General features: G+C 48.3%; 1 protein-coding gene across 3 annotated transcripts in view; it reads left to right on the forward strand.

Annotated features, from left to right (window-relative positions):
- Window positions 1-21776, forward strand: part of SPAG8 (sperm associated antigen 8) — a 43029-nt gene that overhangs the window by 2407 nt on the left and 18846 nt on the right. For all 3 annotated transcript variants that reach the window (XM_077281257.1, XM_077281259.1, XM_077281260.1), the window contains 2 exons: window positions 18854-19028; window positions 19094-19139. In XM_077281257.1, the coding sequence (XP_077137372.1) occupies window positions 18854-19028; window positions 19094-19139 (221 nt within the window). The remainder of the gene's footprint in view (window positions 1-18853; window positions 19029-19093; window positions 19140-21776) is intronic.

Genomic DNA, 21776 nt, shown 5'->3' on the forward strand with positions numbered 1-21776 from the left:
CATCCTCGTGGCCGGGTCGCCCTGCGTCGCATCCTCGTGGCCGGGTCGCCCTGCGTCGCATCCTCGTGGCCGGGTCGCCCTGCGTCGCATCCTCGTGGCCGGCTCGCCCTGCGTCGCATCCTCGTGGCCGGCTCGCCCTGCGTCGCATCCTCGTGGCCGGCTCGCCCTGCGTCGCATCCTCGTGGCCGGCTCGCCCTGCGTCGCATCCTCGTGGCCGGCTCGCCCTGCGTCGCATCCTCGTGGCCGGCTCGCCCTGCGTCGCATCCTCGTGGCCGGCTCGCCCTGCGTCGCATCCTCGTGGCCGGCTCGCCCTGCGTCGCATCCTCGTGGCCGGCTCGCCCTGCGTCGCATCCTCGTGGCCAGGTCTTCCAATGCTGTATTTTCTTGGCTGTGTTTCACTGCCTTGCATCCGTCTGACTCTCTCCCTCTGCCACTTTCTCATGGCCGGCTCTCTGTACGCAGCATTCTTTTGGTAGTCTCTCTTAGCTCCACGTCCTCGTCCCTGTCCTTGTTGTCATCTCTCTCTGCTCTGTGTCCTTGTGGTCATCTCTCTCTGCTCTGTGTCCTTGTGGTCATTTCTCTCTGCTCTGTGTCCTTGTCGTCATCTCTCTCTGCTCCATGTTCTTGTCACGAATCACAGAGGGATACCTTTATCATCCCCACCGCTGACACCAATATGTCATGAACCCGGCTCTGAAATGCAGGAGTGTGTAGAAATACTTTTGTCTGAAAACCATGTGCTCTCTTGCCCATGTACAACCTTAAGGCCGGCCTCACACTGGCGAGTTTTACGGACGTAAGAGCGCATAAACTACATCCGTAAAACTCGCATTACATACGGCACAATTATTCTCTATGGGTCTGGTCCTATCTGCCGTATATTACGGTTCAGTATTATACGGCTTTCTACGGCCGTACAAAATCGCAGCATGCTGTGTTTGTCACCGTATTGCGCAAAAAAATCGCCAATGAAAGTCTATGGGGGCGAGAAAAATACGGATTCCACACGGACCAGCAGTGTGACTTGCGAGAAATACGCAGCGCTGTTAGTGAAAAGTCGGTAATTCAATTGCCGGCTTTGCATTTCTCCTGCACAAACCCGACAGGATATGAGACATGATTACATACAGTAAACCATCTCATATCCCCTTTTTTTTGCATATTCCACACTACTAATGTTAGTAGTGTGTATGTGCAAAATTTCAGCGCTGTAGCTGCTGAAATAAAGGGTTAAATGGCGGAAAAAATTGGCGTGGGCTCCCGCGCAATTTTCTCCGCCAGAGTGGTAAAGCCAGTGACTGACGGCAGATATTAATAGCCAGGAGAGGGTCCATGGTTATTGGCCCCCCCTGGCTACAAACATCTGCCCCCAGCCACCCCAGAAAAGGCACATCTGGAAGATGCGCCTATTCTGGCACTTGGCCACTCTCTTCCCACTCCCGTGTAGCGGTGGGATATGGGGTAATGAAGGGTTAATGCCACCTTGCTATTGTAAAGTGACATTAAGCCAGATTAATAATGGAGAGGCGTCAATTATGTCACCTATCCATTATTAATCCAATTGTTGGAAAGGGTTAAAACACACACACACACATGATTTAAAAGTAGTTTAATGAAATAAACACAGCGGTTGTTGTAATAATTTATTGTTCTCTCAATCCATCAGGAACACCCTCGCTTGGCAAAATAATAAACGCACAAGATACATACCTTCTGGTGAACCGTCTCGTCCCACGAAGTAATCCATCTGTATATATGTTTTCCCGAACATTTGAGCACATAAATCCATTAGATGTCGGTTTTGCAAGCCTGCGCGAAAATCTCGCAGTACGGATGCCATACGGATTACATACGGAGGATGCCATGCGCAAAATACGCTGACACACCCTGACTACGGATCAATATTTTGGGAACATTTCTCCGTATTACGGCCGTAGTACGGACGTATAATACGTGGCGTATTGTCTTATGCCCAGTGTGAGGCCGGCCTAATAGTAAGGCATAACTTGACCCCAGTGAGTGACAGAGATATGGAAGTTATATTTTTGGTATGTGCATCGGCCGAGCCATCACCCAGTGCATTTCCCAATTTCCTGTACCCTTAGTATCCGAGAAACTAATTACTGTTTACTCGCTGTGCCTAGCCAGGGCACGTTTGGTCTTAATAGAATGCTAGTCGCAAAACAATATCAATGATAATTCCATTGTCGCTATACGAGGTGGCATCCTGGAGCTACGGTGGATATGAATGTTCCATAACTCTGAGTCCCTCTGAGAAAATAGGAGTGCATTTCATAACTCAGCCCACTCAGTGATGTCACGACCAGAGGGCATATCTTGACCCTGCTGAGTTGTGAGTCAGTGTTTGTGCAGGGTCTAGCTGCGAGACAGGGGTGTAATGCATCTTGATGTGTCCCCTGAGCACATGGTCAGCCATGAGATGAAATGATCTGAACGAAATGTAAGTGTTTTTCCAACTTTAATCCCCTTTTATTTGTAATTGTACTGTACATACGATACTTGTCTTCTTTATAATATCTTTTTATACTCTGTAAACACTGCCTACCTTTTTTGGAGTAAAATATATAAAATTACTAGCTTTTTTCTCTCCTTGCTCTATAACGAACTGTCACATCCTCTGAAGTGAATTACGCTACTAATTTGGGTGGGCTCCTAACCTGTTAATAATTAAGAAATCGGAGTTGGTGGCAGCGGATTTGTCCTGTGCGTTTGGGAGGCTGTGTAACGACAGCGGCATTCATAATTATTGTTCCCGCCTGAGTGGGAGAAGTTATATCGCCCTCACTGCAGTGTGCCCATTAGCGAGTACAAAGTAAAGCAGCCTTTCTGGCGACAAATTATATTATGTACAAAACCCTTTCTGACCTGAGGGTAAGGGGGGCGCCAGAGAGCTGCAAGTTCCAAACCGGAACTGGGAAGTGGGATATAGATAAATCCCCTTCAGAAAGAACCAGGGGCAGCCAAACAACCCCGGTTCATGACAAATTGGCGTGAGTGGTGGGGATGATAAGGGTATCCTCCCCTTGAACCGTGACACCCCCTTACCCTCAGGTCAGACAGGGTACTGCACCTAGGATAATTAGTCACCAGAATGGCTGCCTTACTATGTACTGGCTAATGGGCACACTGCAGCGAGGGCAATATAACTACTCCCACTCAGGCGGGAACAATAATTATCAACGCCGTCCGTCGCTGCCAGTTTCCCAAAAAGCGCAGGACAATTCCGCTGCCACCAGCTCTGATTTCTTAATAATGGGTCAGGAGCCCACCCAATTAGTAAGATAATTTTACTTCAGAGGACATGACAGTACGTTATAGAGCAAGGAGAAACGAAGCTAGTAATTTTATATATTTTACTCCAAATGGTAGGCAGTGTTTACAAAAGGGTAAATCATTCAATGATATGCCATGTGGTGGCGGGGGAGGGGACCTTCCTAAAATCATCAGGTCAGATTGCACAGCCTGTCGTAGTTGAATCCCCTGGCAAAAGACCCCCCCTTGTCTGGGCCTCTTAGTTTTATACATTTGCCCCAAACTAAGGGTCTCTCCCCCCCCCCCCCCCCCCCGACCCAGATGACCTCATGGGGTGGGCAGAGCTATGGAATGCACTCCTCTTTCGTGAGTATATGAAAAAACATCATCCCGCATATCTTGGCTTATGAACCTCGTAGAAAGACGATACCGTGTCATTATGCTCATCGTTACATGGGGGTTAATTAAGTATAAACATGGGGTAGCTGGGTGACCTGGTTAAGTAGTAATCTGTTTCCCAATTGTGCTGGTTCTGGAACCTAGAAAAATCACTGGCTGGTAGTTCTACCGAGGCACATGCCAAAAATGTATTTGCCCCACTTCTATCATTAATCGGTGCTATGATATTTATGTTTGCAAGGTCAAAGAAACCTTGGTTTTTCCATGTGCTTCTACTTGAACTTTCAGTTTAAGGCCATAAAACTCCTCAGTGAGGGCTGCTGGCACGCTGGTCTCACACTACAGCTGTATAGTAGGGGGGAGGGAGGGGGAGTGAAATCGTACACAGGCACATGCAGGCAGAGGAAACTGCAGCTGAGAGCTCTGTATGTGTCATTGAAATAATAAGAAATTCTTCATATTTCCTGTCAAGAATCCCACCGCTGCCATCAATATGTCACGGTTCACAGGGAGGATGCCTTTATCGTCCCCACCACTCACACCAATTTGTCATGAACGGGGGTTGTTTGGTTGCCCCTGGTTCTTTCTGAAGGGAATTTATCTATATCCCACTTCCTAGTTCCGGGTTGGAAACTTGCAGCTCTCTGGCACCCCCTTTACCTTCACATCAGTCGGGGTACTACACCTAGGGTAATTAGTCGCCAGAAAGGCTGCCTGCTATGTACTGGCTATTGGGGACGCTGAAGCGAGGGCGATATAACTACCACTCAGACAGGAACAATAATTATCAACTCCGACGGTCGCTGCAAAGACTCCCAATTGATTGCCCCTGAGGAAGCCAGTTCGCTGGCGATACGCGTTGGGCATCCGTGCCCGGTGCCACCTGCTTTTCTTCCCTCTTCTATTGGCTTGATATTCTATAGGGGGATGCCACCTGCGAGGCCTGGTATTTTCCATCAGGTAGTATAGTATGCCCTTGGATCTGACTGCTTGTTAGCCATGGGGGAACTCTCTATTTGACTCTGCAGGTGTGTTTCAGGGTGGCATTGTGGTTTGACCTTATCACAGGTCTAGTTTTCATGATTTGCCTTGTTATGCAATCTTTTAAGTGTTTTTAATAACCATGTTGTAGTGTATTATATGATTGTGGTTTAATAAAAGTGTGATATTTTGGTAAATTCTCCTGGTGATCCCTCTTTGTTTGCATACTACTCTTTTCTTTGTTTTTTCTTATGTGCCTTTTTGTAGTATGCTAGAGGTGATCCCTGACGGTGGTGCCTGCCTATACTTTTTGGCAAAGACTCCCAATTGCACTGGACAAATTATGCTGCCACCTGCTCTGATTTCTTAATTATTAACGGGTCCGGAGCCAACCCAGATTAGTAGTGTAATTCACTTCGGAGGACGCCACCGTCCATTATAGAGCAAGGAGAGACAAGCTAGTAATTTTATATTTTATTCCAAAAAAGGTAGGCAGTGTTTACAGAGGTGTAAAAAGATATTATAAAGAAGACAAATATCATATGTACAATACAATTACAAATAAAAGGGGATTAAGATTGAAAATAAACACTTACTGTCACAGGGTCCTTCTCCGGTACCACACAATCAACAGAGCCAGCGAAGAGTGAACAATCCCAAGACCTTTAGGCAAAAGTACGAAAGGTCCATATACGATCCACCACACAAAGGATAAAATATTCCAGAACACGAATGCAGTTCAGTTACAGAATAAAAGTCCAACAATCCAGCACAGAGGATAACAGTCCATATTCCCTTCTTTCTCTCTCTGACGTGCTGTCTTCACCTCATGGGTCCACACAGGATCTGATCTCTGTCTCACCTCCCTGATATTTACAAGTCTCCATCCTCATTCACAGGTTAGGGGGGTGGGTCGCAGGGGCTCATTGTTTCAACAAGTATAGGTCAACATGTCATTAGCATATTAGCAAACATTATTCACTGACCCTGTGGAGAGATAACAATACAGAACTGTGGGGAGAATATCAGATGGCAAATAACAACTCATCCTACAAGAGAACACAATGAAAATAAGTAAAATATAAATATACACAAAAATGTTACCCACATAGCATATCACACCATCACAACCTGTCCCCACTAATAATAAGTGAGCATGCCATTAGGTGTACACAGACCTCTGGCCTGCTCACTTTAGTCCACTTTGCTCCACTGTTTATAGTTCCTTGTACAGTGGCAGGGGTTGCAATAATCATGAGCACTTGTCCTCGTCTCCAGTGCTCGTCCTTCAGACATATGGGGGAAGGTGGTCGGGCTGGCACCCACTAGTAGGTCAATTAAGGCCTCTTTAGTCAGTCCCTGGTAGTTCAGGCCCAAGTCTCTGGCTCTCTCCTGTAAACTAGATACAGTCCAATTTCTGTACTCACTCTGGGTGGTTCTCCATTAGGTTACGCTCTGTTGATCCCGCTGCTTGCCACCAGTTGTCACAGGGTCCTTCTCCGGTACCACGCAATCAACAGAGCCAGCGAAGAGTGAACAATCCCAAGACCTTTATTTAGGCAAAAGTACGAAAGGTCCATATACGATCCACCACACAAAGGATAAAATATTCCAGAACACGAATGCAGCTCAGTTACAGAATAAAAGTCCAACAATCCAGCACAGAGGATAACAGTCCATATTGCCTTCTTTCTCTCTCTGACGTGCTGTCTTCACCTCATGGGTCCACACAGGATCTGATCTCTGTCTCACCTCCCTGATATTTACAAGTCTCCATCCTCATTCACAGGTTAGGGGGATGGGTCGCAGGGGCTCATTGTTTCAACAAGCTAGGTCAACATGTCATTAGCATATTAGCAAACAACATTATTCACTGACCCTGTGGAGAGATAACAATACAGAACTGTGGGGAGAATATCAGATGGCAAATAACAACTCATCCTACAAGAGAACACAATGAAAATAAGTATAATATAAATATACACAAAAATGATACCCACATAGCATATCACACCATCACACTTACATTTCGTTATGTCATCTTATCTCATAGCCGACCGTGTGCTGTGGAGGATGGGCACACATCTAGATGCATAGCACATCTGTATAGCAGCTAGACCCCGGACAAAGACTGCTGCTTCACTGTTATTTCCTAGCCTAAAACCAAAGCCCTCCCCCTGTGGTGACCTCACTTAGAGGCTGAATACTCCCCTGTCTTAGTGTCATGGCGCCACCTGCCACCGCGCCTGCCGTTCACTCTGTGCGCCGACATACTTACCCGTCCCAGCGCGCTCCAGCGGTGTGCGCGCGCCTTCCGGTCTCTTCTCCTGACTCGCCGCCGGTCCCTGGCTCTCGTCGGGTGCGCGCCTCTCACTGTGCACGCGCACTTCCTCTCTCTGGTCTGCAGACGCTCCGTTCCTCCACTCTATGATTCTGGAGGATCTTGACCTGGAAGTTATGCAGCACTCGGTCTATTTAAGGTAACTCCTTCCTCTGCTCCATGCCTGATTGTCATTTGTCCTCATTTGACCCAGGTCCTTCTGTTCCTTGCTCTGTCCTGTGTTTCCGCCATACCCTGCCTGTCCTGTGTTTCTGCCATATCCAGTCTGTCCTGGGCGTCCGCCATATCCTGCCCATTCTGTGTCTGTCTTTTCCAGTCTGTCCTGTGTCTCCGCCATATCGTTTGTCCTGGGCATTCGCAATAACCTGCCTGTCCTGTGTTTCCGCCTATTCTTAATCTCAGTCATTTTGTCCTGTGTCTCCATTGTAGCCAGTTCTGCATCTTTTCTGCTCCTACTTCCTGTCCACAGGTATGAGCTTCTGCGGCAATAGTCTCCCTCGTGCCTGCCCCTAACAGTCCCTGTATTGGGGGTGGTCCACCAGGCCAGCTCACCCTTGGGAGGATCGTTGTCGTGTTTCTGCGGGTTCACTTTAGGAGTTCTAAAAGATCTGACACTTAGCAGTATGAAAAATCATCATCCCACATATCTTGGTGTAGGAACCTCGTAGAATGACGACACCTGTGTCGTTATGCTCAGCGTGCCATTGGGATTCGTTTAAGTATAGACATGAGGTAGCTGGGTGACCCAGTTCCATAGTAATCCATTTCTCAATTGTGCTGGTCTGGAACCTAGAAAACTCACTGGCTGATAGTTCTACCGAAGCCTATGTCAAAAATGTATTTGTCCCACTTCTATCATTAATCGGTGCTTTGATATTTACATTAGCAAAGACAAAGAAACTTGGTTTTTTTTCCCCCCACGTGTTTCTACTTGTACTTTCACTTTGATGCCATATAAATTCTTGCGGGAGGGGGAGAAATGAGGGGTTTTGGGTTACACACACAGGCAGAGTGGGAAGAGGGGGGTCGGAAAGGCCCACAGCATGTGTCTGAAAAGCCAGTGTACTTTTAGGTAGATACTCAAACATGGCATATTCACATTATGTGACACCTCCCCCTTTTGGACCACGCTGCGGAGGCAGAACCCCACTGTATTCCTCCATGCGCAGCCCAGCAGGTTCGCCCCGGCGGGACAACCCATTTGCATTGCCATGCTCCCTGCCCGTTTTGTGTTTGACTGTAAAGTCGTACTGCTGGAGGGCAAGGCTTAAGCGTAGCAGCCTTCCGTTCGTTCCACACATGGCTTGTAGCCAGCAGAGAGGGTTGTGGTCCGTCACCACAGTGAAGGTGCGACCGTACAGGTAGGGCTGCAAACGTTGCAGGGCCCAGACTACGGCCAGGCACTCCTTCTCAATGGTGGAATAGGCCACTTCCCTCGGCAAACGCTTCCGTCTCAGGTACAACACGGGGTGCTCTTGGTTCCCCGAGTCGACCTGACTGAGTACAGCACTGAGGCCAAACTCGCTAGTGTCAGTCCGCACCAGGAACGGTCGACTGCTTTTAACATGGTTGAGTTGCACAGGGCCGTTTTCAAAGCCTGGAAGGCCTCCTCACAGCCGTCTGTCCAGTCAACTGTTTGGGGTAGCTTCTTCTTGGTGAGGTCTGTCAAGGGTTTTGCCAGGCTACTATAGTTTTGTACAAAGCGCCTTTAGTACCCTGCAGTGCCCAGGAAGGACACCTGTTTTTTAGTCCTGGGGGTGGGCCAGGAAGCGATCGCGTCCACTTTCCCAGGGTCTGGCCTTATGGACTTCCCACCTACCTGGTGCCCCAGGTAGTGGACCTCTCTCATGCCCATCTGGCACTTTCCTGGCTTGATGGTCACACCTGCTTGGTGAATTCGCCTGAGCACCTCCTGAAGCTGCTGCAGGTGTTCGTCCCAGGAGGAACTGAAGATGGCAATGTCATCCAAGTACGCCACCGCGTACTTCTCCAGTCCCTGAAGCAGGTGGTTGACCATCCGCTGGAAAGTGGCAGGGGCATTCTTCATGCCGAAGGGCATGACCGCGGACTCGTACAGTCCGAAGGGAGTGATAAAGGCGGACTTCTCCTGCGCCTCGGAGCTCAGGGGAATCTGCCAGTATCCTCGACTCAGATCCATTATGGGCTGATATTCTGCGCCAGCTAACCGCTCAAGCAGCTCCTCGATGCGCGGCATTGGGTGCGCGTAAAAGGCTGTGATGGCGTTGAGCCCCCTGTAGTCCATGCAGAACCGGGTGGTCCGATCCTTCTTTGGCACGAGAACTACTGGTGAGGCCCACTCGCTCTTTGACCGTTGAATCGCCCCCAGCTGTAACATCTCACCGATCTCCTGGCGCATAACCTGTTGCACCTCGGGTGTTCGCCGTAGTGGGGCATGATTCCCCGTGTCCACATCGTGGACCGCTAACTTAGTCATTCCAGGTCGGTTGGAGAACACGGCCCAGAAGGGTTCCAGCTTGGTCCGCAACTGCGACCGCCGGGGTTCAGTTAACAAGGCGCTTACCTCCACATCCTCGATAAACCCACCGGCCTTGGCTTGGGCCAGCATGTCCAGGAGGGGGTCTTCCTCCCTGTCTCCAGGCAAGCTGCAGACCGGTAGGACGTATGTTTCATTGTCGTGATGAGCCTTCATCATATTGACGTGAAAGGCCTTTCGCCTACCCCAAGCGTGGTCAAGCGTGACCACGTAGGTGACTGGGTTGAGCTGTTGGTGGACGACGTATGGGCTTTCCTAGGCTGCCCGAAGCTTATCCTTTGGTAAGTGGACCAGCACCCACACTTTTTGACCCACTTGGTAGGTCCACTCCCGGGCGTTCTGGTCATAACAGTGCTTCTGATCAGCCTGAGCCTGCGTCATGTTGTCATGCACCAACTGCGTCAAGGTCTGCATTTTGTCACGGAATCCCATGATGTACTCCACTATGGACACTTCAGAAGGGTTTGGCTCCTCTTCCCAGGATTCCCTTATCAACACAAGGGGTTCCTGGACTCGCCTGCTGTAGAGGAGCTCGAAGGGGGAGAACCCCGTCGAGGCCTGTGGAACCTCTCGGTAAGCGAATAGCTGGTGTGGAAGGTACCGCTCCCAGTCGCTTCCTTGGGTCTCAACCAGAATGCGTAGCATCTGTTTGAGGGTACCGTTGAAACGCTCACACAAGCCATTGGTCTGTGAGTGATACGCACTTGATACCAGGTGCTTCACCTGCATTCTCTTACAAAGAGCCTCCATTAGGCTACGTTCACATTAGCGTTGTGCGCCGCAGCGTTGTGCGCCGCAGCGTCGCCGCATGCGTCATGCGCCCCTATATTTAACATGGGGGCGCATGGACATGCGTCGCACTTGCGTTTTGTGACGCATGCGTCACTGCGGCGCACGCGTCAGGGCGCAGAGGACGCAGCAAGTTGCATTTTTTGTGCGTCCAAAAACAATGAAAAAAAGGACGCATGCGTCACAAAACGCTGCGTTGTGCATGCGTTTACATTTGCGTTGTGCGTTGCGTCGCCGACGCTGCGGCGCACAACGCAAATGTGAACTTAGGCATGTGCATGCCCTCATCATTTTCCGCCTTGACTACTGCAACATCCTTTTCTGTGGCCTCCCTGCTAACACCCTTGCACCTCTCCAGTCCATCCTCAACTCTGCTGCCCGACTAATTCATCTCTCTCCTCGCTACTCTACTGCTTCCCCCCTCTGCAAATCTCTTCACTGGCTCCCATTCCCTCAGCGTATCCAGTTCAAATTACTTATACTAACCTACAAAGCCATCCATAACCTGTCTCCTCCATATATCTCTGAACTAATCTCCCGATATCTTCCCTCACGTAATCTCCGGTGTTCCCAAGACCTCCTCTTCTCCACACTTATTCGCTCCTGACCCAACCGCCTCCAAGACTTCTCCCGAATATCCCCCATCTTCTGGAATTCTTTGCCCCAACACGTCCGACTATCAACCATCCTCGGATCCTTCAGACGGAACCTGAAAACCCACCTCTTCTGGAAAGCCTACAGCCTGCACTGACCCCACTGCCACTCACCACTACCAAAGCTACCGCCTCACCAACACCGGAGCTCCTGCAACCCCCAACCTATTGTCTCCTTCCCCCCGTCCTGTAGAATGTAAGCCCTCAAGTGCAGGGTCCTCGCCCCTCTGTATCAGTCTGTAATTGTTATTTTGATTACTGTAAGTGATATCTGTAATTTGTATGTAACCCCTTCTCATGTACAGCACTATGGAATCAATGGTGCCATATAAATAAATAATAATTAGGCGAGACATGAATTGGGTCCCTTTATCGGTAAGCTTCTCCCTGGGAAATCCTACCCGTGAAAAGATGGCCAACAGTGTATCCGCCACCTTATCTGCCCTAGTTGAGGACAGAGCCACTTTCTCTGGGTACCTGGTAGCGTAGTCTACCACAGTGAAGATGCATTGCTTTCCAGAGCTGCTGGGGATGGCCAGCGGGCCCACAATGTCCAACTCAATCCTCTGGAAATGCTCCTCTATCACTGGCAAAGGGATCAGGGGAGCCTTAAGAGCAGGCCCCACCTTCCCCACTCTTTGACAGGTGACACAGGAGCGGCACTAATTTGATACATCTGTCCCCATCTTGGGCCAATAGAAGTGTTGAGACAGCCGGGCCTTAGTTTTGCTGATTCCCAAGTGTCCAGCGAGTGGGATCTCATGGGTAACAACTCACCCCTGAATTGGTACGGGACGACCAGCTGTCTTTCCCTCAACCACTCCTTTTGGGATTTTCCGGGTACTGTCTCCCGGTACAACCTCCCTCGTTCCCAGAACACCCTCTCCTTATCAGTCACGGAGGTGGGCATCTAGGATAGGTGTCTCAAATTCTCCAGACTTGCATCTGAATGCAGAGCGGCCTGGAACTCCTGGCTAGGGGCAGCCAGAAGCGATATCAGGGTCACTTCCCCACGGGAACCCTCTGGGACCTGCTCTGGGTCCATTTCCGGTTCAGTCACGCCTGTGACTGATGAGGGTCCAGAAGGCAGAACGTTACCTGCGTTCCGGGCAATTTGCGGGTGACAGCTACGTAGGCTGTCTCCCCGGGGATTTCCACAAACCCATCAGCCGGCGCTGCTATGGGTACTACCTCCCCATCCATCCCCAACATCCCAGGAGCAGTGCTACTTATGGGGCAGTTACCTTCCTCTCTGGCACTGGTCAGTTGCACAGCATCACCTTCCTCACGGTTCCCATGCATCTCCCCATTTCCCCATCGCTTGCTCCTGTTAGGGGTTCCTCAGCCATCCCACCCCACGGAGTGACGTGGCTGAGCGCTCCTGCACCTGTGAACACATCATTCTTAGGAAATAAATGGTTAGCAGGTAACTCATGCATATTTACATCATCAGCATCATAAGTATTACCCACGGCATTTTCAGAAAAATGATTATCAGGTACAGTACAAATGTAGAAAAGGAAGCAGCATCCGTTCCAGGTGAAAAGGTTATCAAAGAAAGTCTTTATTCTGCCATAGAAACATACAACGTTTCGGCCATGTTGGCCTTTATCAAGTATACAATACACATCACCTGGCCACCTTAAATAGTGTGGAGCCAGAACCAGCACCAATCACTAACAGAGGGCGGCCCTAATACATTTCCATAAATAAGTGCAAAAAACATGTGAAACACAAATATAAAACCACAGTATAATACACACAATAATAACATGCCAAAAGGTGCAAAGAATTCTCTATATTCAATAAGGACTAATCCATTGTTCAAGCCGTAGACCAATCACAATCTTGCTGTTCCGGTTGTCATAGTAACCGTCCACCGAGTGTTTCAGTCTCATCTCTGCGGTGTGCAGCCTCCGATCACATCTGATCGCCTTGTCAGTACACCACCTATAAGTTACAAATGCCCTCACATCATAAAAAACCTTTTCATATCTACCTTAGAATCCGCCGATCGGAAGCCGCCGGAGACAGCGTGAGGGCACATCACGTGCAAGCGGTCACATGACCGCCGCACCGAAGGGTCCCACAGCGCATGCGCCGGCCACATCAGATCGGAACGCTCCCAGCAATGTCAGGGCTCACACGCAGCCGCATCAGAGGAAGGGAGGAGCCCGGGCAGACCGCCCAGCCACATCCCTAACCTAGTGACGCAGTTTAACCCTTCCATGCACGGGAGGTACAGACTCAGCCAACTCCATGGCAACTAGGGTCAATGGCGATTTTAGCATGTAGAGAAAAGGGACAAAAAAAGCAGGGGGCACTTTACATACAAATCAGATAACAGGACAACACTCTTGCACATTTAGTCCCATATATATATCATAGTGAAAAAAATTAAAACACAATATTAAAAACAAATATACAGATTTAGACACCACCTAAAAAGGGAGGGAATTAGGAGATACATATTTGTAAGTTGTATTCAATATTCAGCCCTTTTGGTTGCAATGTCTCCAATATGGAGATCCATCTAAGTTCTTTCTGCTTCAGCAACTGTATCCTATTCCCACCCCTTCTCAGTGCAGGGACCCCATCAATCACCCTGAATCTAAGCTGATTGACAGAGTGACGACACTCATCAAAATGTTTAGGGACTGGTAATTCAAGTAATTTAGTTCTTATTGTGCTCTTATGTTTACTTATGCGCGCTCGAATCTCCATTGTAGTCTCCCCTACGTACATCAGTCCACAGGGACATACAATTAAGTAGATTACATAACTTGAGGAGCACGTGTAACGATCTCTAATCAAAAATCTTTTACCTGTTTGAGGGTGGAAAAAACTATCACCCTTCAGCATGTTGCTGCAGCAGGCACAATTGAGACAAGGAAAATTGCCCATCCTGGGTGGACATAAAGTCCTTTGGAGGGCAACCTTCCTGGTCCCAACGTCCGACCTTACCAGCCTGTCCTTTAAATTACGTCCCCTCCTATAAGAAAGAATAGGCCGTGAGTGAAATTCCTTAATCTGCGGTAACCATCTATTCAAAAGACCCCAATGCTTATTCAGAATATTGGCAATCCCCCCACTTGCTGGGCAATAAGTTGACACAAAAGGGACCCGTTTCTGCGTTGTCTTATTTTTTTGAGTTTGTAACTCACCAATAGTCAATTCGGTCACCCGATTTTTATGGGAAATGACCTTCTTTTTGGGATAGCCTCTACATATAAATTTGTCACACATCTCTTCCAACCTAATATCACATATGTCCTCATCACAGACAATGCGACGTACCCGTAATAGCTGGCTCCAAGGGAGCGAATCCATCATCCTCCTCGGATGGTAGCTACCATACTCTAAAAGGCTATTTCTATCCGTTGCCTTCACGAACAGGTCTGTATACAGCTTCTCATCCTGTTTGTATACCATAGTATCTAAGAACTGTATCCTGTCAATCGAGTGTGTCACAGTAAATTTTAGTTGTGGATGTGCATTATTCAATTCAGATAAGAAATCAAAAAGGTCAATCTCGGTCCCCTCCCATATACAGAAAATGTCGTCGATGTAGCGCCACCAGGCTCGGACGTGGCGCCAGTAGATGGAATTGTACACAAATTGGTCCTCAAGTACCGCCATATAGATGTTGGCATACGTGGGGGCGCTACATCGACGACATTTTCAGCATTCGATCTGGCAGGGGAGTCAGGGACATAATATGCAACCATCCTCCCCAAATCAGTCACCAATAAAACATCAGTGGGCACGTTATCGGACAGTCCCACTTCCTTCACCCTGCTCCCGGCACCCCAATCTATATACACACGGGATATTGGCAGGGGACAACGGATTCCCCCAATCCCGGTGACAGGGTTTTCCCCGGAATAATCTCTTCAGGGGCCGCCAGTTTGGGTCGGATGAGGGTCCGTTCAGCCCCGGTGTCCTTGAGGCCCTGAGCGACATGGCCCCCCATGGTGAATGCTGCACGTTGTCACACACCCTCCCAACCGCCCCACCCACCAAAAGTACTGCTGCATTAGGCCCTGGGGCCTTGGCTGGGGGGTTCCTCTGCTTCTCCGGACTATTGGCACTGATACGACATGTCCGTTTGTAGGAAAAACACTGGCGAAGGTCGGTGGTAGGTCTGGTGCTGTTGGCAACGAGGACAGAGCCTCTGGTGAGTTGGCTGGCAGGGGTACTGGCGGTTGCAGGTTTACCCCCTCTCCAGCTGGCAGTTACTGACTTCCGCACTTCCGATTTACAGTTGGCCTTATAGACGTCGGCAATCTGTGCTGCTTTATGTGCGTCTTTGGACTCTCTGTCCATCACGAACTGTCGCACCTCAGCTGGGCACAGGTGTAGAAATTGGTCTTTGATCATCAGACCTCCCAGCTGCTCAAAGGTGGTCACTGACTGACCTTGGATCCACTGGTTATAGTCGGTCCTGAGTCCATGCACCACATCGCTATGACTGTGATGTGGGCCACGTTGGAGGTTCTGGAACTTTCTACGGTAAACCTCAGGTGTAAGCTGGTACTTCTTTATCAGGACCTGCTTGATGGCCTCATAATCTTCATCTTGGTCTGGCGGGAGAGAACCAAATGCCTCCAGAGCTTTGCTTTTTAGCCTTGGGGTCAGGTATTGGGCCCATTGGTTCTCAGGCAGCCGGTACTGTCTGCAGGCTTTCTCGAAGGCCCGCAGAAAAGTGTCCAAGTCCCCGTCCCTTTCCATCACAGGAAAGTGCTATGGCCGGGGTTTAGGGATCTGAACTTTGCTGGACTCATGCTCGGCGTGGTATATGGTACGGCTCTGAGTTGGGCCAGCTTCAGTTCATGGTCCCTCCGAGCTTGGGCCTCTCGCTCAGTTCTCTCCGCCTCCCACTGGGCCTCTCGCTCAGCTCTCTCTTGGTATTGCTGGATCAGCTGCAGACATCCCTCACGGTAGTCGGCGGGGAGTTGTTCCAAGGCCATCGGCAGGTGGGGGTCCAACCCGCTCTTGGAGGTTGGACCTCTGCTGCAGCACCATTTTTGCTTGTGCTGGCTTCTGCTGCCACTGGGCTCTGAGACCGGGCTTGGTCCGCTTCAAATTGCGCCAGTTCCGTGACCAATTGAGCCTTGGTTTTGCCATGGGGGTCCATGCTGTGGTACATGCATACTCCCACAAGAGTGTCCCTCTTCTGCTGGGTGTACCAGGCTTCCATCATTGTCAAATAAAAGATAGAATAGAAAAGAGAAGGGTGGGGGTAATCGCAAGTACACACTATTGTCTCAGGACTAGTAAACACTGAGCTCGTTCTCCAAAACTTTTTTGCACCAAGTCCTCGCAAGAACTGTGCAAGTTTTTAGTGAGGGGAATGATTGCTCAAACCCGATCACTAATGTTCTAATATCTCACTGCTGCCACCAATATGTCAGGAATCCCACCGCTGCCACCAATATGTCACAGTTCACGGGGAGGATACCTTTATCATCCCCACCACTCACACCAATTTGTCATGAACCGGGGTTTTTTGGTTTCCCCTGGTTCTTTCTGAAGGGGATTTATCTGTATCCCACTTCCCAGTTCCGGTTTGGAAATTTGCAGCTCTTATGCACCCCCTTTACCCTCAGGTCAGTCAGGGTACTGCACCTAGGGTGATTAGTCGCCAGAAAGGCTGCCTGCTATGTAATGACTATTGGGCACGCTGCACTGAGGGCGATATAACTACTCCCACTCAGGCGTGAAAAATAATTGTCAACGCCGCCGACGCTGCAAAAACTCCCAATTGCACGGGACAAATTATGCTGCCACCAGCTCCGATGTCTTAATTATTAACGGGTTCGGAGCCAACCCAAATTAGTAGCTTAATTCACTTTGGAGGACGCGACCGTCCATTATAGAGCAAGGAAAGACAAGCTAGTAATTTTAAATTTTTCTCCAAAAAAGGTAGGCAGTGTTTACAGAGGTAAAAAAAGATATTAGAAAGAAGACAAATATGATATGTACAATACAATTACAAATAAAAGGGGATTAAGGTGGAAAATAAACACTTACATTTCGTTATGTCATCTTATCTCCTGGCCGACCGTGTGCTGTGGAGGAGGGGACACATCTAGATGCATAGCACATCTGTATAGCAGCTAGACCCCGGACAAAGACACGTGAAGACTGCTGCTTCACTCAGTTATTTCCTAGCCTAAAACCAAAGCCCTCCCCCTGTGGTGACCTCACTTAGAGGCTGGATACCCCCCTGTCTTAGCAGTATGAAAAATCATCATCCCACATACCTTGGCGTAGGAACCTCGTAGAACAACAACACCAGTGTCGTTATGCTCAGCGTGCCATAGGGATTCGTTTAAGTATGGACATGGGGTGGCTTGGTGACCCAGTTCCGTAGTAATCCGTTTCTCAATTGGGCTGGTTCTGGAACCTAGAAAACTCACTGGAGCCCATGTCAAAAATGTATTTGTCCCACTTCTATCATTAATCGGTGCTATGATACTTGTATTAGCAAAGACAAAGACACTTGGGGTTTTTTCCCATGTGCTTCTACTTGTAATTTCACATTGAAGCCTTATAAATTCTTGCGGGAGGGGGAGAAATGAGGGGTTTTGGGTTACACGCACAGGCAGAGTGGGAAGAGGGGGGTCGGAAAGGCCCATAGCATGTGTCTGAAAAGCCAATGTACTTTTAGGTAGATACTCAAACATGGCATATTCACATTATCGTAACATTTCCTAACAGTTGTCCTGGTCAACTCTCTCTGCTCCATGTCCTTGTGGTCATCTCTACTTCATGTCGATCTACACAGTGCTAAAGCTGACCTCGAACTATCTAGTGCTGTTCTTGATCTACCTGGTGCTAGAGCTGCCTGATTTCTACCTAGTTACCTGGAGCGTAACAATATTGTATCTTACAGTTATTAGGTTCTTTACAAGGATGTAGATCTGGGATTTATTCTGACTGAATATAGGCTGGATGGACAAATGGCTTTTTTCGGCCTTGCTAACTATGTTACCGTACTGTGTTACTATGCTAATGCTGTGCTTTAGCTACCTCTTGCTAGTGCTGCCCTCAATCTACCTAGTGCTGTGCTTGATCTACCTAGTGCTGTGCTTGATCTACCTAGTGCTGTGCATGATCTACCTAGTGCTAGTGCTGTGCTTGAGCTACCTAGTGCTAGTGCTGTGCTTGACCTACCTAGTGCTAGTGCTGTGCTTGACCTACCCAGTACTACTGCTGTGCTTGACCTACCTAGTGTGGTGCTTGATCTACCTAGTGCTAGTGCTGATCTTGATCTACCTAGTGCTAGTGCTGTGCTTGGTCTACCTAGTGCTAGTGCTGTGCTTGATCTACCTAGTGCTAATGCTGTGCTTGACCTACCTAGTGCTAGTGCTGTGCTTGACCTACCTAGTGCTAGTGCTGTGCTTAACCTACCTAGTGCTAGTGCTGTGCTTGATCTACCTAGTGCTGTGCTTGATCTACCTAGTGCTGTGCTTGATCTACCTAATGCTGTGCTTGATCTACCTAGTGCTAGTGCTGTGCTTGATCTACCTAGTGCTGTGCTTGATCTACCTAGTGCTGTGCTTGATCTACCTAGTGCTGTGCTTGATCTACCTAGTGCTGTGCTTGATCTACCTAGTGCTGTGCTTGATCTACCTAATGCTGTGCTTGATCTACCTAGTGCTAGTTCTGTGCTTGACCTACCTAGTTCTGTGTTTGACCTACCTAGTGCTAGTGCTGAGCTTGATCTTATTTAGAGCTATCGCATTGAGATAAGCTGTAGAGAAAACACCTGCTGCGATTGGGTGAAAACATCAGCAGAAAAATCAAAGTCAACAAAAACTTTTTAGCATTCGGTGTCAGTCTCCCAAATACGTTTTTGTCTATATCACTTCTGCTTTTGCCTTTCTCCTGTTACAGAGAGCTACAGCAAGCTTGGATGCTATCCATTCTGCCCCGGGACACGCCATGGAGGGAGAGGTCCACCGACACGGACACAAGGGCATATTGAGCACTCAGCTGCTGGTGGACATGTCTACAACACACCAGGAGTCATACAGGAAGCCAGAATCCGACTATGGCCGGCAGCGCACAGGTACATGGTCAGTGCCAGGGACGTCTGAGGTCTTCTTTGCTTTACATATTCATTTTTATCAACAGGCCTGAAGGAGGAAAAGATTCGGAAACTTCTCTATCACAAGTTCAGGTCAGTGAAGTCCACAAGCATCCCACACGACTGTAATATAGAGGGTCCTTGTATCAGGACTGTGTGACGTCATCTGTCATGATAATGTGAATATGCCATGTTTGAGTATCTACCTAAAAGTACATTGGCTTTTCAGACACACGCTGTGGGCCTTTCTGACCCCCCTCTTCCCACTCTGCCTGTGTGTAACCCAAAACCCCTAATTTCTCCCCCTCCCTCAAGAATGTACAGTATATGGCTTCAAAGTGAAAGTACAAGTAGAAGCACATGGAACACCCCCCCCAGGCTTCTTTGTCCTTGCAAATGTAAATATCATAGCACCGATTAATGATAGAAGTGGGACAAATACATTTTTGACATGGGCTTCGGTAGAACTATCAGCCAGTGAGTTTTCTAGGTTCCGGAACCAGCACAATTGAGAAACGGATTACTACAGAACTGGGTAACCCAGCTACCCCATGTCTATACTTTAACGAATCCCTATGGCACGCTTAGCATAACGACACGGGTGTCGTCTTTCTATGAGGTTCCTATGCCAAGATATGTGGAATGATGGGTTTTCATACTGCTAAGACAGAGGAGTATCCAGCCTCTAAGTGAGGTCACCACAGGGGGAGGGCATTGGTTTTAGGCTAGGAAATAAGTGAGTGAAGCAGCAGTCTCTACGTGTCTTTCTGGGGTCTAGCTGCTGTATAGATGGGTGTAATGTAAGTGATTTTTCAACGTTAATCCCATTTTATTTGTAATTGTATTGTACATATGATATTTGTCTTCTTTATAATATCTTTTTATACCTCTGTAAACACTGCCTACCTAGAGTAAAATATAAAATTACTAGCTTGTCTCTCCTTGCTCTATAATGTACGGTCACATCCTCTGAAGTGAATTACGCTACTAATCTGGGTTGGGTTCCGGACCCGTTAATAATTAAGAAATCGGAGCTGGTGGCAGTGGATTTGTCCTGTGTGATTGGGAGGCTTTGTAGCGACCAGTGGCGTTGGTAATTATTGTTCCCGCCTGAGTGGGAGTAGTTATATCACCCTCGCTGCAGTGTGCCCATTAGCCAGTACAAAGTAAGGCAGCCTTTCTGGCGACTAATTATCCTAGGTGCAGTACCCTGACTTACCTGAGGGTAAGGGGGGCTCCAGAGAGCTGCAAGTTCCAAAACGGAACAGGGAAGTGGGATATAGATAAATCCCCTTCAGAAAGAACCAGGGGCAACCAAACAACCCCACTTCATGACAAATTGGTGTGAGTGGTGGGGATGATAAAGTATACTCCCCGTGAACCGTGACATCATCGTGTACTCCTCCTGTAATATACCTCGTCCCTGTATCAGAGGTGTGCGATGTCATCGTGTGCTCCTCCTGTAATATACCCTGTTCCTGTATCAGAGGTGTGATGTCATCGTGCACTCCTCCTGTAATATACACTACGGTTCCAAAGTTTAGGGTCACACAGATAATTTTGTGTTTTCCATGAAAACTCATACTTTTATTAATCAAATGAGTTGCCAAATGAATGTAAAATCTAGTCCAGACATTGACAAGGTTTGAAAAAAAGATTTTTATTTGAAATAATAATTTTCTCTTTCAAACTTTGCTTTAGTCTAGAATGCTCCCTTTGCAGCAATTCCAGCATTGCAGACCTTTGGCATTCTAGCAGTTAATTTGCTGAGGTCATCTAGAAAAATTTCACCCCATTCTTCCAGAAACCCCCCACAAGTCGGTTTGGCTTGATGGGCACTTTTTGCGCACCATACGGTCAAGCTGCTCCCACAACAGCTCAATGGGGTTGAGATCTGGTGACTGTGCTGGCTACTCCATTACAGATAGATACCAGCTGCCGGCTTCTTCCCTAAATAGTTCTTGCATAATTTGGAGGTGTGCTTTGTGCTTTGGGTCATTGTCTTGTCGTAGGATGAAATTGGCTAAAATTAAGCGCTGTCCACAGGGTAAGACATGGCGCTGCACAATGGAGAAATAGCCTTCCATAATCAATATCCCTTTTACCTTTTGCAAATCTCCCACTTTACCAGCACCAAAGCAACCCCAGACCATCACATTACCTCCACCATGCTTGACAGATGGTGTCACACTCTTCCAGCATCTTTTCAGTTGTTCTGCGTCTCACAAATATTCTTCTGTGTGATCCAAACACCTCACACTTGGATTCGTCTGTTCATAACACTTTTTTCCAATCTTCCTCTGTCCAATGTCTGTGTTCTTTTGCCCATATTAATCTTTTCCTTTTATTAGCCAGTCTCAGATATGGCTTTTTCTTTGCCACTCTGCCCTGAAGGCCAGCATCCCGGAGTCGCCTCTTCACTGTAGACGTTGACACTGGCGTTTTGCGTGTACTATTTAATGAAGCTGCCAGTTGAGGACCTGTGAGGCGTCGATTTCTCAGACTGCAGACTCTAATGTACTTGTCTTGTTGCTCAGTTGTGCAGCGCGGCCTCCCACTTCTCTTTCTACTCTGGTTAGAGCCTGTTGCCAGTTTCTTGGAAATTTCTCACATGGACTAGCCTTAATTTCTAAGAACAAGAATAGACTGTCGAGTTTCACATGAAAGTTTTTTTTTCTGCCATTTTGAGAGTTTAATGGATCCAACAAATGTAATGCCCCAGATTCTCAA

This window comes from Ranitomeya variabilis, chromosome 1, assembly GCF_051348905.1.
Source record: "Ranitomeya variabilis isolate aRanVar5 chromosome 1, aRanVar5.hap1, whole genome shotgun sequence".
NCBI classification, from domain to species: Eukaryota; Metazoa; Chordata; class Amphibia; order Anura; family Dendrobatidae; genus Ranitomeya; species Ranitomeya variabilis.